This window comes from Elgaria multicarinata, chromosome 14 (assembly GCF_023053635.1).
Source record: "Elgaria multicarinata webbii isolate HBS135686 ecotype San Diego chromosome 14, rElgMul1.1.pri, whole genome shotgun sequence".
Classification (NCBI taxonomy): Eukaryota; Metazoa; Chordata; class Lepidosauria; order Squamata; family Anguidae; genus Elgaria; species Elgaria multicarinata.
In genome coordinates this window covers 16,385,459-16,399,393 of record NC_086184.1, presented here as the reverse complement: position 1 = coordinate 16,399,393, position 13,935 = coordinate 16,385,459, and the positions used below count along the sequence as shown (strand labels likewise).

Genomic DNA, 13,935 nt, shown 5'->3' with positions numbered 1-13,935 from the left:
CCCAGTGGACTTGACCGGCTCGGGTCGACGCGGTCAGATTCCCCTCAGGCCGGGCCCGACGTCGCCACCCAGCGGCCTCGGGTGCTGAGGCGAGGCAGGAAAGCGCGCCCGCCTACTCGGCTATATCCAAGAGGGAAGGGCCTAGTTCTAAAAAGGCGCGAAGCAATCCCAGGAAGGCTTGTTCTGTCAGAAGCCTTGCGTATTTATTGATTCTTATGCCGCCCAGTAGCCGAAGCTTTACTGGTTTACTGGGGTGGCCATATGAAAAGGAGGACAGGACTCCTGTATCTTTAACAGTTGTTATTATTATTGTCCTTTGTATGCACGCAGCCCCTGGTGAAATTCCCTCTTCATTATGTTAGACAAATAGCCTTGTTCTTTCTTCCTAAGGGTGGATCCCATAGAAAGGCACAGACCGCCAAAGAGATTATAAGAGATTTATTGAAAGTTGCAACTTTGGTGCGAAGGGCAATAAAAGCAGTTCGGACCCTGTTTACAGATAGTAAAACATTTTTATACTTCTAGCTAGTATCCCCCTTCCTCCCCCCTCCCAGCTCCTCTTTGTTTCATTAAGAGGCCGGCTGGAGTTGTTTTGAGCTAGGTGCTTTTTACTAATTGGATTGATTAATTGCTATGACATAGTCTCTAATATAATACAACTTTGGAATGCTTGCTTGTTAGCAGCTCCAGATAAGGTACTAGGCTACATCCTGTTCCTTTGAAGTGCGTTCTGCTTAACTTGACTCCAACTACTTTGAAGATGCAGCTAAGAGAAAAACAGCAGAAGGTTACAAATAGGGCATACCCATCATGAACAGCAATCATTTCCAAAATGGAGTCACTTTTGCTAACAATTACAACAGTTAAAACTGCAGGAGCCCTGTCTGCTTTTGTACCTGCTATACTAGAGTGACCAGATACAAAAGAGGGCGAAGCTCCTGCAGCTTTAACTGGTGTGATGAAGAGGGAATTTCGCCAGCGGCTGGATGCATACAAATGACACCTGCTGAAATTCCCTTTTCTATCCAACAGTTAAACATACAGGAGCTCTGTCCTCCTTTTCATATGGTCACCCTGATGTGTGTAAAAGGGAATTTCATTCTGTGAGATTAGTCTATGCTCCAGGTGAAAGGTTAAGAACTGCCCCCCAGCATTCCTTCATGGCGGATTCTAAGTGCATCTTAGACAAAGGAAAAACTTTCAACCAATCAGTGTCTAATGTAAGCTGTGATGTATGAATTGTATTGCACTGACCAATTATGTTACTAACGAGTGATGTAACCAGAGCCTATATATTCCAGAGGATCCCTTTGTTCGAGGAGCTCTTAATTTGCATTTCCCGCTGGAGCTCCAATGTTGCAACATTTACGAATAAACTTTAACTTGCATTCTCCAACCCGGTGTGTTTATTGGCAAAGTATACACTGAGGGAGTAGCCTGTCCAGCCCTCAGGTTTGAGGGCTAACAACCCTACTAGACTTCAATGTTACCCTGAAATAAGTGGTCTTCCTAAGAAGATGCATTCATTAGATTCTCCCTCATTGTTGCTCTTTAACATATAATTTGATGGGCAAGCCAGAATCCATCCCCTCACTCCACTACCTTTCTTCCATACCACATGCAATTATTGCAAAACAGGAGAAAACAGTCAACGGATAAACTTTCTCTTTTTACCACTGTTGAGTTGGATCGTGCCAGTTTGTATGGAGCTTAAGCTTTAAAACAGGATTTCAGTGCTAGGTCATTCACTTGGAAGATGCTGCAACTGCGGTTGGGGCCTAACAGCTTGGCTGCAAGTTCATTTTGGTGCTAGCTTGGCAGAGTAGCAAAGGTCAACCAGCTGGCTGATTATATTAAAAAAAAAACTGGGACAAAACACCAGCATAGCTATAATCAGACACACGCAAAACTGGACATCTGCTCACTCCCTTACATTCAGTATTTTGCTATTTTAGATGTAAAGCAATACAAACTGCTGATCATGAAATTTATCTTAATATTTTCCATAATCTGGCTGCAATCCTTCATGCACTTATTAAGGAGTAGGTTCCACTGAATAAATGGGTTATGATTGCAGTGTTCAAAAATTATTTTCATGAATTTGGGGAATTCTTTAGCATAATGTAACATGTTATTAGTCATTCATTAACTTTAAAACACCTATAATTTCTTAGGCGCTGTAGATGGTGCTATATAAATAAATAATAATAATAAGATTTAAAAAACAACAATTTTGTTTTCCTTTACAAAGGAAACATTTATTGTTCATACTGCGATCTCCTAAGCAGTTGGCACAAGTCTCATTTTTTACTTTGCAATAGCTTTAAATGGCATTTAAACTTTATAGCCTGAATGAACTATTTTTACTTGAAAGTGAGTCTAACTGACTTGGAATGTACTTCAAAGTCAATGTATTTTGGATTATATCCTTAAACTACCCCGAATTAAGTAAATTTAGAATTTCAGTTTCTGTATAGCATGTGTGGTGTTTGGGTATCTTTGCGCATGTTAAAACAGAAGAGTGATTCTTATTTATTTTTTCTTTGTATTTGCATGTGGATTATAAGTTGTTTTAATTACTTTTAATGATCATCTAGTTTTTGACTTAAAAGTCCTACAACTCCCAGCAGTTATTGAACAACTAGTCAATCACTGTGTTCCTTTATGAATACTTAAAATTCTACTCTGATCATTATTTGTGAAGTCCAAACTTGTTAGGCTGCAGTTCTAAACCCTTGTACACAAAATTCAATATAAATGAAAGTGACTAGTTTTCAAGGCATCATGTTTATGACCAGTTTATTAACTCACTCATCTTGGTCCTAAACCTGTTAAGGCTGCAATCCTATACACACACTTTCCAGGAATTCTCATTGAATGAAGTGACACATACTTATCAGGCATGCTGGAACTCAAAACTAAACCCTACTGGTTTTAGGGTGTGGGTGTACTTACTTCTAAACCACTAGTTTGAGGATTGCAGCCTCTGTGTTAGAAAGAGTTGTGGAGGGAAACTTAATTTAATCTCAGGAACCCATATAGCTCCAAATGCATACTTTTGGTAAATAAACTATCCAAATCATGACATGCTTACTAGCTTTAATGGTACTGCTGTATCTTTTAAAGCTTTAATGCTCATCCACCCCATGCTTTCTCTTCTAACATTCCCAACCGTCTTCTTGGTGATTTCAGCATTCACAGGGAGACAATCTTAAACTATCAATGATTTCAATAGATTGTGGGATGCACTTGTTTTTTCTGCAGTATGCAGTGGACATCTGGTAAAATTGTAACAGGAAGATTGTCATCACATGTTGTGGCATATACTTACATTTGCCTCTGCAATATTATTCACATATTTGCCACACGCACAAAAGCACACGAGATTTAGAAAGCAGCCATTCTTCTGTAATCCTAGTTGTACAGTATGCTTACCAGTGCAGCTGACTGCTCACGTGTAGCTCTACTATTCCACCCAGACCTCAGCCTGCATTAAAAGACTAACATAATCGTATTGAGAGAAAGCATTTAGAGGACTATAATCCAATGGTCTTCCTGAATGACTTTTTATATAATGAAAATCTGTGAAGGGTAAATATGTTGATGAGGAGCTTCACAAACATTTATTTATATAAAAATTATTATTCTGCACTCTTAATTTTTAGCCGGAAGGCTAGATTTAAGACCTTTTGGATTTTGTTTTTATATAGAAACAATCCTCTGTCACAACATGGCTTTTCCGGTTTCATTCTTTTGAATTTTAATTTCATATGTGGCAATATTTATTTTCTCATTATCAGCTCTTTCCTCCTGCTTTTGATTTGCTCGTTTTTAACATGAACAAAATGTGATTAACCACTTGCACTCCTTTAGTTCAGGATGCATACGCGAACATCAGTATTCAATTTTTCCGTCTGTAGATCCCTTGGCTTCAATACAGCGCTGTAAACTTCAACTGAATCCCTCCCTTTTCTGTCCTCTCTGCAGACTTTCAAATGCTTGGCTGCTACAAATCCTACTATAGGTGTGGTATCAGTGTCGTAAGAATCAGGATGGTGGAGTAATTTAAATATAAACACACAGCCAGTGTGGTGTAGTGGTTAGAGTATTGGACTGGGAGTCAGGAGATCTGGGTTTGAGCTGTGGAAGCTCACTGGGTGACTTTGGGCCAGTCACAGACACTCAGCCCAACCTACCTCACAGGGTTGTTGTGAGGCTAAACGGAGAGAAGGAGGATTTGTACGCCGCCTTGGGTCCCTTGAAGAAAAAAAGGTAGGATATAAATGTAATAATAAATGAAATAAAATTGCTTTCAAGTTAGCGCCATTTTTTAAAACGGAACTTTCAAGTGAATATGTTTTAGCCATAATTCTGAGAATCGGTTTGGCTACCACTGTTATACAAACTGAACGCAAAGTAATTTGTAGTTACAACTAAGCAAATTTCCACTGCATTGTATTATAAAGGTGCAAGTGTTTGTACTGTTTTAAGAAATTAAAGGAAAATATGAAATTAAGGCTGCAATCCTATACCCACTTACCTGGCAGTGAGACTTTTCTTCTGAGCAGACATGTCTAGGATTGCACTGTAACTTGATACTATTTAAACAGTAAGTTTGGTAATCTGGTACAGTGTTTAGCATTTTGGCGTTGCACGCATGTATTTGACAGTAAACACTGTTATATGCAAACCTTGCCAGTAATTTATTTCTAGGGCAAATATCAATCTAATGAAATAACAGTAGAATTTTAAGGCAACCTAAAGTCATGCAATGTTTAACAATGTAGTACTGAATTGGGTTATTTGGATCACCTAAGTAACTCAGTATGGAGTATAACTTAGTTTGACTGATAAGCTTACGCTCGGGCATCTGTCATTTTAAAAACACACAACTACTACAAACAGGCAGGCAAGTTAACAGAACAGACTTTATTTTAAATAAATAATAGCAACAGGCTTTATCTTGAGCATAAAAGCAACACCCTTGCACAGATGGAATGATGCCAGCTCATTAAAATAATTTAACACTTCCACATTCATACTAAAACAATTCTGAAATATGGACCCAACAAACATTTGAATGGTAAAAATCAAAAGTGCTTTTATCATTTTGTACCAAATTCTTGGTATTTATAAATCCTGGATCATCTTCATAGTCATAATACTTGACTTTTGTCATACTCTGTAAAATACAACGAAGACTGGGTTGGTTTTTTTTTAAAAAAATCTTATTTTAGAAAAAAAGACTTCTAATGCCTTTTCCAGTGAAAATATACATTCTTATAATAATAAAAATAGCTAAGGCTGTAAACATAAGAAAATCATCAGGCCTTAAAAAATGTGTGTGTGTGTGTATGTATGGGTGTTAGTTTTAACAAAAGCTGAACTTCAGCTTTAAATAAATAACTTGGTTTTTTAAAAAGGTATTCAATAAAGGTGGAATGCCTAACTTTCACTCTTGTTAACCATAGCGAGACCAGAGGCAAAGGAGAACAGATCTATATTTTCACCGTTGCATAAAAGGAATTCCAGCAAGAACATTTTATTTTATTGACTTGCATGGCAGGTTGAACCTGTCCACATGTCTTCCTCTACATCACTACCGTATTTCTTCGATTGTAAAACGCCATCGATTGTAAGACGCACACTAATTTCAGTACCACCAACAGAAAAAAAAACCCCTAAGACACACCTGCGATTCTAAGACGCACCCCATTTTTAGAGATGATTATATGGGGAAAAAGTGCGTCTTAGAATAGAAGAAATAGGGTATTTAAAGATACAGGTGCATTGATCTCCTTTGGATCTGCTCAGCTTAGTAAACCATGCAATAGGCAGCTGGGCCTGGGTCACATTGCACATACAATTGTACTGGACATACATGGGAGATTAACGCTGGGGTCATTAGCTAATTAGATGGTGACAAACCTGTGTCAGACCTGGTTCTATCTTTACCTGAACATAAGCTCAGATGATAGTAGTGATTAGAAACAGACTTGTTAATGAGATGTAAATCTGAAATCGGAGAAATGCAAGTAGTAAAGTCTACTACTCATTTACAAACACAAATAATAACACACACACACACACACTTAACACTTGAAAACAGATCCCTCTGATGTCAACAGAATCTATTTCCAAATAAATATTCTTAGGAAAAGTATCACAGGAGTATAAGGAATTATCTATGCAAATAATATCTTTTGTACAGTCATGAATGTATGCAACACATAACTTAGATCATTTGCAAAACAAATCCTGTATGACAATAAAACAGATAGATTTACACCTCATAAACCTGACAGTTCCACAAAAACAAATAAGAGGAATGACAGTGATCCATGCTGGGACTATAAAAACACTAGCTCTTCATTATGGAAAGTGGATTTCCTGATTATTTCAAAACAAACACTGTGTCACTTGAACTTTAGTTCTGAATGTGCAAAAATACAGAATTCATTCCTGATCAAGCATGCAAGCCTATGTATGTTTAGACAGAAAATGTCCTACAACTCCCAGCATTCCCTAGCAAGTATGGCTGGCTAGGGAATGCTGGGAGTTGTAGGCCTTTTTTCCTGTTTAAACATGCATAGGACTGCACCCTAAAATAATGATAGCAGCAATCCAACTACGGAGACTTGCAGTCCACATACACTCACAGCATTTAACCAATGTCATCTGCAGGCCATTTAAGAGAGCTTTTTGTGCAGGTGTTCTCTCATAAAAGGTCTGTGAATCACACTAAAGTGACACATCTAGCCCTTACAGTAGCAAAGATGGGGGCCTCTCAATGTACAACAATTTAAGTGAAAACAGTGGACAGATCAATAGCAGCGATTTGAGTATATCTACATGTATAGACTTGGGTACTTTAGCACCAAGAGGAGTACACAGCTTTGACATTATCCCAGTAATCTCAAATAAACAGAATCCCAATTCCATTCCTCAGTACCATTTTTGGATTAAATAGCAGATATTAACAATCAAAAACCTTTTGATACCTGGAGTGTAATTCATTAAGGACACAATTCTATCGATTACACCGTGATGATCAGAAGCCCCTGAACTCAAAATCCTCCGATCATCCAGTGCAGGGCAGGATGAGCGTTGGAGGTCATCTTGGGTGGTATAAAAAGGTAATAAATAAATAAATAAAGCTTGGTCTCCCAATCCTCCCATTGTGCTTTTCGTTTTGTTTTATTAGATGGGCCTTGAAGGAGTCTGGAAGAAGCTCAGGACAGCTTGAATCCCGACCTCTCTGGTTTCATTCCCTCCCCATCCACTCAAACGCCACTTTTTCCCCTCCTCCAAGGTTGCTTTTTGGCCTTGGAGGGCAGCTGCAAGGTGTCATGGACTTGGGAGTTCTGACTCACCCTTCCAAGGTCCAAGTGCTGTCTCAGACCTTGGGAGGAGGGGGAAACACCCCCCCCGCAGTATCCTATGACCTTTAGGGGCCATAGGATTGCTCCTGAAGAATATGAAGGAAAGGAAAGGAACCTGTCATTGCCGACTCCTAGAGGGACGCCTGCTTTCGCTGACGTTTTCTTGGCAGACTTTGTAGTGGGGCGGTTTACCATTGCCTTCCCCAGTCGCAGTTACCTTTCCCCCAGCTAGCTGGGTACTCATTTTACCAACCTCGGAAGGATGGAAGGCTGAGTCGACCTGAGCCAGCTGCCTGAGAACCAGCTTCCGCTGGGATCGAACTCAGGCCGTGGGGAGAGTTTCGGCTGCAGTAACTGCCGCTTACCACTCTGTGCCACACATATTTAGAAGTCTTATTGGGTTCTACAAGACTAAGAGACTTGCTTTGACAGCAAATCTTCCAGCAGTGCTTGTAACACAAATTGGCAGGTTTCACTATGTCTTATCAATGGATGGTCTGTGCCAGTTTAGTCAACTCTCATTGGGATTTAGGAAGATTAACAGTTTAATTCTAAAAAAGAAAAGAAAAAAGCCAGGCTCTCATTCTTTACAGACTTACATGGAAATAGTTTCCATTAAAATAAATAAATTGTAGGACAGCAGGCCATCTTGAGCATATTTAACTTGAAATATGTTCTATCAGTTTTAGTTAGCTTGTTTAGAATTGTAGAGTTGAATTTACAAGTTAATAATCCTAAACGTACAATTCTAAGGAAGCTAACAGGGGAATTATGTTGCCCTTGAAGGAACTGCATTCAGAGCTCGTCAATAAATCTGGTCTAAATTGAAATCTGTAGGCTTAATTGATTTACAAGCTGCCCAACATTCCAATTGTATCTAAACACATGTCTATAAAAATGGATCCCGTGTTTTCACTGGCGGACCCATTGGTATACATTCTTATAAATCAGAGGTTAAGTCCAATATATTCAATGGGGGCTTACTCCCAAAAGCTGTGTAGCCTGTTCCTATTTCATTTATAGTCAGAAGCTCCACTTATTTCAACGTGACTTTCTTCCAAGTATTCTTAGTATTGCAGGCATCCATTGACCCCAATTGGACCTATGTAAACATACATAAGAATGGACTGCAGATATCCAGTTGTAAGTATAGTAATGAGACGAGCATACTTATCCCTAACATGCCACATGGAAATTACGTGGAAATCAATGGGACCCAATTCCAAGTTTTACTACTATTAAGTTGGGCCTATTAATTACATTTAACAGAATTGTGAATAGAGGCTTAGAGTGCAATCCTAATGCATGTTTAGACAAAAAAAAAGTCTTCTAATGCCCCGCGTGGCTGGTTAGAGGGCCCGTGGGAGTTGCAAGATGTTTTTCTTTCTCAACAGGCGTAGGATTGCACCTTTAGTGACTTTACTTTCAAGTAACTATAGTTAGGAACAAGATGTAAGATTCTTTCTCTTGCTTCTTAATAACTGCACAGTAACTTCTTGCTAGCTGTGTGGCAGTAGAATGACTGCTCTTGAGTTACTCGTTTGATCAAGATATAATGAACGCAGACAAGCTGGAGTGTGTTCAGAGGAGGGCAACCAGGATGTTCAGGGGTCTGGAAACAAAGCCCTATGAAGAGAGACTGAAAGAACTGGGCATGTTTAGCCTGGAGAAGAGAAGATGGAGGGGAGACAAGATAGCACTCTTCAAATACTTAAAAGGTTGTCACACAGAGGAGGGCCAGGATCTCTTCTCGATCCTCCCAGAGTGCAGGACACGGAATAACGGGCTCAAGTTAAAGGAAGCCAGATTCCAGCTGGACATCAGGAAAAACTTCCTGACTGTTAGAGCAGTACGACAATGGAATCAGTTACCTAGGGAGGTTGTGGGCTCTCCCACACTAGAGGCATTCAAGAGGCAGCTGGACAAGCATCTGTCAGAGATGCTTTAGGGTGGATTCCTGCATTGAGCAGGGGGTTGGACTCGATGGCCTTGTAGGCCCCTTCCAACTCTGCTATTCTATGATTCTATATTGTGACTCCATTGGTCCATCTAGGTCAGTATTGTCTAGAGGAGTTCTTCGTGCTTATGGAGATTTTACCAAGCCCTCCTGTCTAAGTTACATTAACTAGAGATGCCAAGGATTTAATTTGGGGCATCATACATGCAAAGCATGCACTTGTAACACTATCCCAATCCAGAATAAGACACACATCATCATTTTCAAGAAATCCAACAACTGAATAGTGGTAGCACAAAATCTTCAGTTACACTCAGGGGGTTGGTTTAGAGTTTTCTTCAACTTGTGCATATTTACAGTTTGCACAGAGTCAAGCCTCGTCTGTCAAGTCTCCTCATCTGTTAAATTAACTCTCAGCCTTCAGTTAACAAAGGCCATATATATGTTTTTGGTATATGTGCAATGCTTAATTCTGTCATTTAAAATTTAGAAAAATAATTGCTTTTAAAGAGGTTAGGAGTGCCCAGTGCCCTTTTGGTTACCTACATTTATTTACATACTGCCTTTCCACAGTAAACTGTTTAAAGCAGGACACAATAAACATTAACTTATCAAAATACATATTATTTGGGGAAAAAACCCTATTTGTTACAAAACAGGTCAACACATTCAAATGGCTACAAGAAACTTTGCAGTTTTGAATGAACGAAATAGAAAACTGCAAGTTGAGTAAATTGTTCTTGACAAGCCATTGGGCCAGTTCACATGACATGACATTGTGGGTTAATTAACCTCTCCACGAGCTGTGGCGCATGCTGGTCACCATTATGAATATGCAAACCCCAACTGGGGTTTGTCGTGTTGTACAAACCCGACCAGCAGAGGTTATTTGAGGGTTAAACAAAGCTTGTATAACCCTGCAACAGACCATGGGTTATGTGAGGGTTGTTTAACTCTCAACGGCCATTGGCAGGCTTTCACAGTACAGAATCCTCTGGTTGTGAGTTGCATATTCATAATGGCAGATGGCAGGTGCCATAGATCTTCTAGGGTTAATTAACCCACGATGGGCTTTCATGTTATCACAGTGAGTAATGTGTTGCATGTTAGATTAAAAGCCATTTCAGGCAGGGCCTTGCTTACATAGGGAGAAAGACACTTCTGCTGTGCCTCATGAACTGCCTTGAGAGAGTAGATTTATATACTCTTTAATTCCATGAACACATCTTAAATATTTGTACTTGATCTACTGTTCTTATTACTATGATTATTCTCTTATTTCTGCTTTGTGAACCCCTTCCCCCCTTCATATGTTTTAATGTGATTTTAGATTATAAACCTCTAGGCAGGGTATCGCTGTTTTATTTGTATATTTTGTACAGCACCAAGTACACTGTTGGTGCTATATAAATAAATAAATAAATAATAATAATACTGGATACTGATAAATCCGTTCCTTTGGAAAACTAAATTGTTCCACGTAGAGCTCAAATCCTAGGTTTATATTCCATTTGTGCCATTTACTTTCAAGGACCTTGTTAGCTATAGGACCAAACACGGCCATCCAAGTCACATTAGTGCCAGTTCTTGGCAATGACAAGATTACAAGATTGATTCTAATCTCCCTGATTCCTGCAGGTACCTATATAAATCCCATTAACAGTAATAGGAGATGCACGTGTGTAAACCTCAGACTGTCAACGTGAGATCAGATCTCTTATTTGTTCCACAGAATCAAAGTGGTTCAATCCCAGGCATCTCCAGGTACGGTTGTCTGAAACACTTGAGGGTCACTGTCAATCCGTATAGACAATGCTGAGCTAGCTAGACCAGTGCTCTGGCTCACTAGAAGGCCGCTTCATATGTTCAACATAATTTTTAAAATCTCGCTACACTGTTTTCAAACAAAAAGATCTAGATCCAACCCTGACACATTTGATGCAAGCAAGCTCCACTGATATAAGTAGAAATTGCTTCCACTTAAGAATGTTCCAGATTTTAGCCTGAGGCTGCAGTCTGCAAACCTAAATTAACACAGGAGCCTTAAATTTTAAGACTTCAGCCTAAAACACACTAATAAGGAAGTAAGTTCTATTTAATTCAGCATGGCGCATTTCTAAACAAGACCTTAAACATGGTTAAGATCATGTTGCACTCTAGCTTGACTGTTACACACATCCCATTGTCCAACTTCAATGCACAAAACATTAAGCCCAGATTAAGTTGTGCAGTGTGATCCTATACATATTAATTCAGAATTAAATCCCACTGAGCTCAATGGGGCATGGGATTCAGCCATAAATGATTTCAAGGGGGGTAAACTGAACACATGCTTGGAATTAAGCCCTATTCTTTTTCTCCCTCTCTCTCTGTGTAGATAAGTCTGGTGCATTATATATAGCATTTAAATTTGACTGGCATGAAATAAAGAACCTGAATTAGTGCAAAGAAGCAGAGATTTCCCTATACCCTCCCTGCAAAACATAAGTGATAGAATACATTATGCAACAGTGAAGTGAAAACAGGACTTTTTAAGGTCTTTGTTAAGGGTGCTTAATCTATAGATTTGGATTGCTTTTCACACTGTATGCTGTGTAAAAAAAAAAGTGCAATTAAACCTTTTCCCTAACACCCTGACAAACAGTTCAAAATATACTGTTTTGATTCCAAAAACAAATATTCCCAAGCTTAGCTCCCAGGGATAAAAGTAGACATATTTTAGAGGGAGAAAACAAGTCCTTGATTCAGATCACAATATCCTTTTTGTTTAAAGGAAATTATATATAATTCCTAAATCTGTCCAGCTTTTCTATTAGTTTGCTCCCACCTCCAAACTCAGTTTGTAAACATGGACCACCTTCACAGCCGATTTAAAAACAATACTTGTTTCTGGTGACCCAGAACACTCAGTCTATAAATAGCCATCAAATCCCTACTATGGTTGGTAGTTGTGATATTGATATATTATTAACCATGAAGGGCCCAGCAAACAGACACCACATCTTTTAAAAATGCAAATAGAGGCGTACCTTGGATGGACTGTTCTTAAAAGCTAGAATATAGCACAAACCCCCAGTTTGTTAATATCTGGACAGACCACATGCTCATCCCAGGACAAAGGATACAACCTGATTCCCCCCCATCCTTTGCTTGGAAAACTGTAACCCGGGGAAGCAAACCCCTCCCAGTTCAAGAGAATGGAAACGTCTCAGGTGTCACCTTCCCAACCTTAGGAGAGTTTTGCTACACACACAGCCAGGATAATGGCGATCAGAAGCACAGCAGTAAAAATGATGCCCGCGAGCACTTTGCTAATATCGCAAAAGGATTTGTTTTCCTCCACCGAGATCATGCCTATAGAGGAGGCGCCCACGCTGATGGTGGATTTCAGCTCTGCCCCGGGGTCCTGCTTGGCTTCCACCGTCCACTGCGGGACACTGACTTTCATTTCCATCTCGTACATCATCTCCCCCACCTGGTTGATCTCGTTCTCCAAGTCCTTCAAATCCACCACGTCTATGTTGTTGTCCGCCTCGTATTTCATATTCTGGACACTCATGGCCCTGGCGGCCACCCCGGAGGTGCCGCCGCTCATGCCCGTCTGGATGAGCGGCTTCTTGGGCACGTTGAGGGGAAACTCCTGGCCCAGCTCCAGGGCCCTGCGCATATCGATCTCCAAGATCTCCAGACAGGTGGAGAAGATGACCCAGAGCCGCTCGAACTCCGCCTTGTCCTCTTTGCTCACCGTCTTGTCCCTCAAGGCCGTGGTGAGCTTGTTGCGATTGGCCACCGCCAGCTCCTGGGCTTTCTGCCGGGTCTTCTTCAACTCCTCGCGCAGGTTCTGCGAGTCCGAGGTGCCCCCGATGGTCAGCACCATGTGCCGGTAGCAAGCGGTCACTTTGCTGAGCGCATCCAGCAACGCTTTGCACTCCTCCTTCACCATGGCGCAACGCCGGAGAGCGCAGCCGGGCTGCAGCCGCTGCAGGCGACCGAGCGCGCCCTCTTCCTCCGCCGCCTCGCGCGCACGAACCCCTCTAGTTCAGCTCCGGTGACTCCCGAGCCGCCGCGGGGAGCCGTCGCCGGACCCCGCGCACATGGCCAGAGCCCGCCCCGGTCGGGTCTTTGCGTCGAGCCTACGGCGCTCGGGGGGCGACGAGAAGCCCGGATCTTTGGAGAGGATCTTGGCGAGCGAGAAACACCATCGCCCCTCGCCGGCGGCTCTCCAACATTCCCGGGAAACTCTCCCTCTTTCTGTTCTTCCTTCGGAAGAAAAGTGTAAGAAATCCCACGACGATTCCTCCTTCTCCTCGATCCGCAGAGCTCTTGCTCGGACGCTCGTCGCCCCCTTTAAGCGCGCAGCAGCAGCGGCGGCGGCTCCGGAGCAGCCCCGCGCGCTCTCCTTCCCGGAGGCAGCGCCCGGGCTGCCACCATTAAATAGCGCGCAGCTGGACCCCGAGCCGCGGTCCCATGGAGCTCCAGCAGCAGGAAGCAGCCCCGCAGTCCATCTCGCAGCCGCCGGTCCCGGTCCACTTCTCCTCCTCTCTCCGCCTCGCGCGGCGTCTCCTTTTCGGCCAGCTGCTGCTCGCGCTCTGCCTC

At 41.5% G+C, this 13,935-nt stretch overlaps 1 protein-coding gene across 1 annotated transcript; it reads right to left on the bottom strand.

The window, feature by feature from the left end:
* Positions 1-12,482: 12,482 nt before the first annotated feature.
* RGS9BP (regulator of G protein signaling 9 binding protein) lies at positions 12,483-13,289 on the bottom strand. Its single transcript, XM_063140919.1, has one exon. It carries the CDS (start codon positions 13,280-13,282, stop codon positions 12,569-12,571), a length of 714 nt encoding a protein of 237 aa, XP_062996989.1. The 5' UTR covers positions 13,283-13,289; the 3' UTR covers positions 12,483-12,568.
* Between the last annotated feature and the right edge of the window lie 646 nt (positions 13,290-13,935).

Bases quoted from the DNA above. Each gene is read 5' to 3' on its own strand.
- RGS9BP (XM_063140919.1), bottom strand. From the start codon at position 13,282: ATGGTGAAGGAGGAGTGCAAAGCGTTGCTGGATGCGCTCAGCAAAGTG.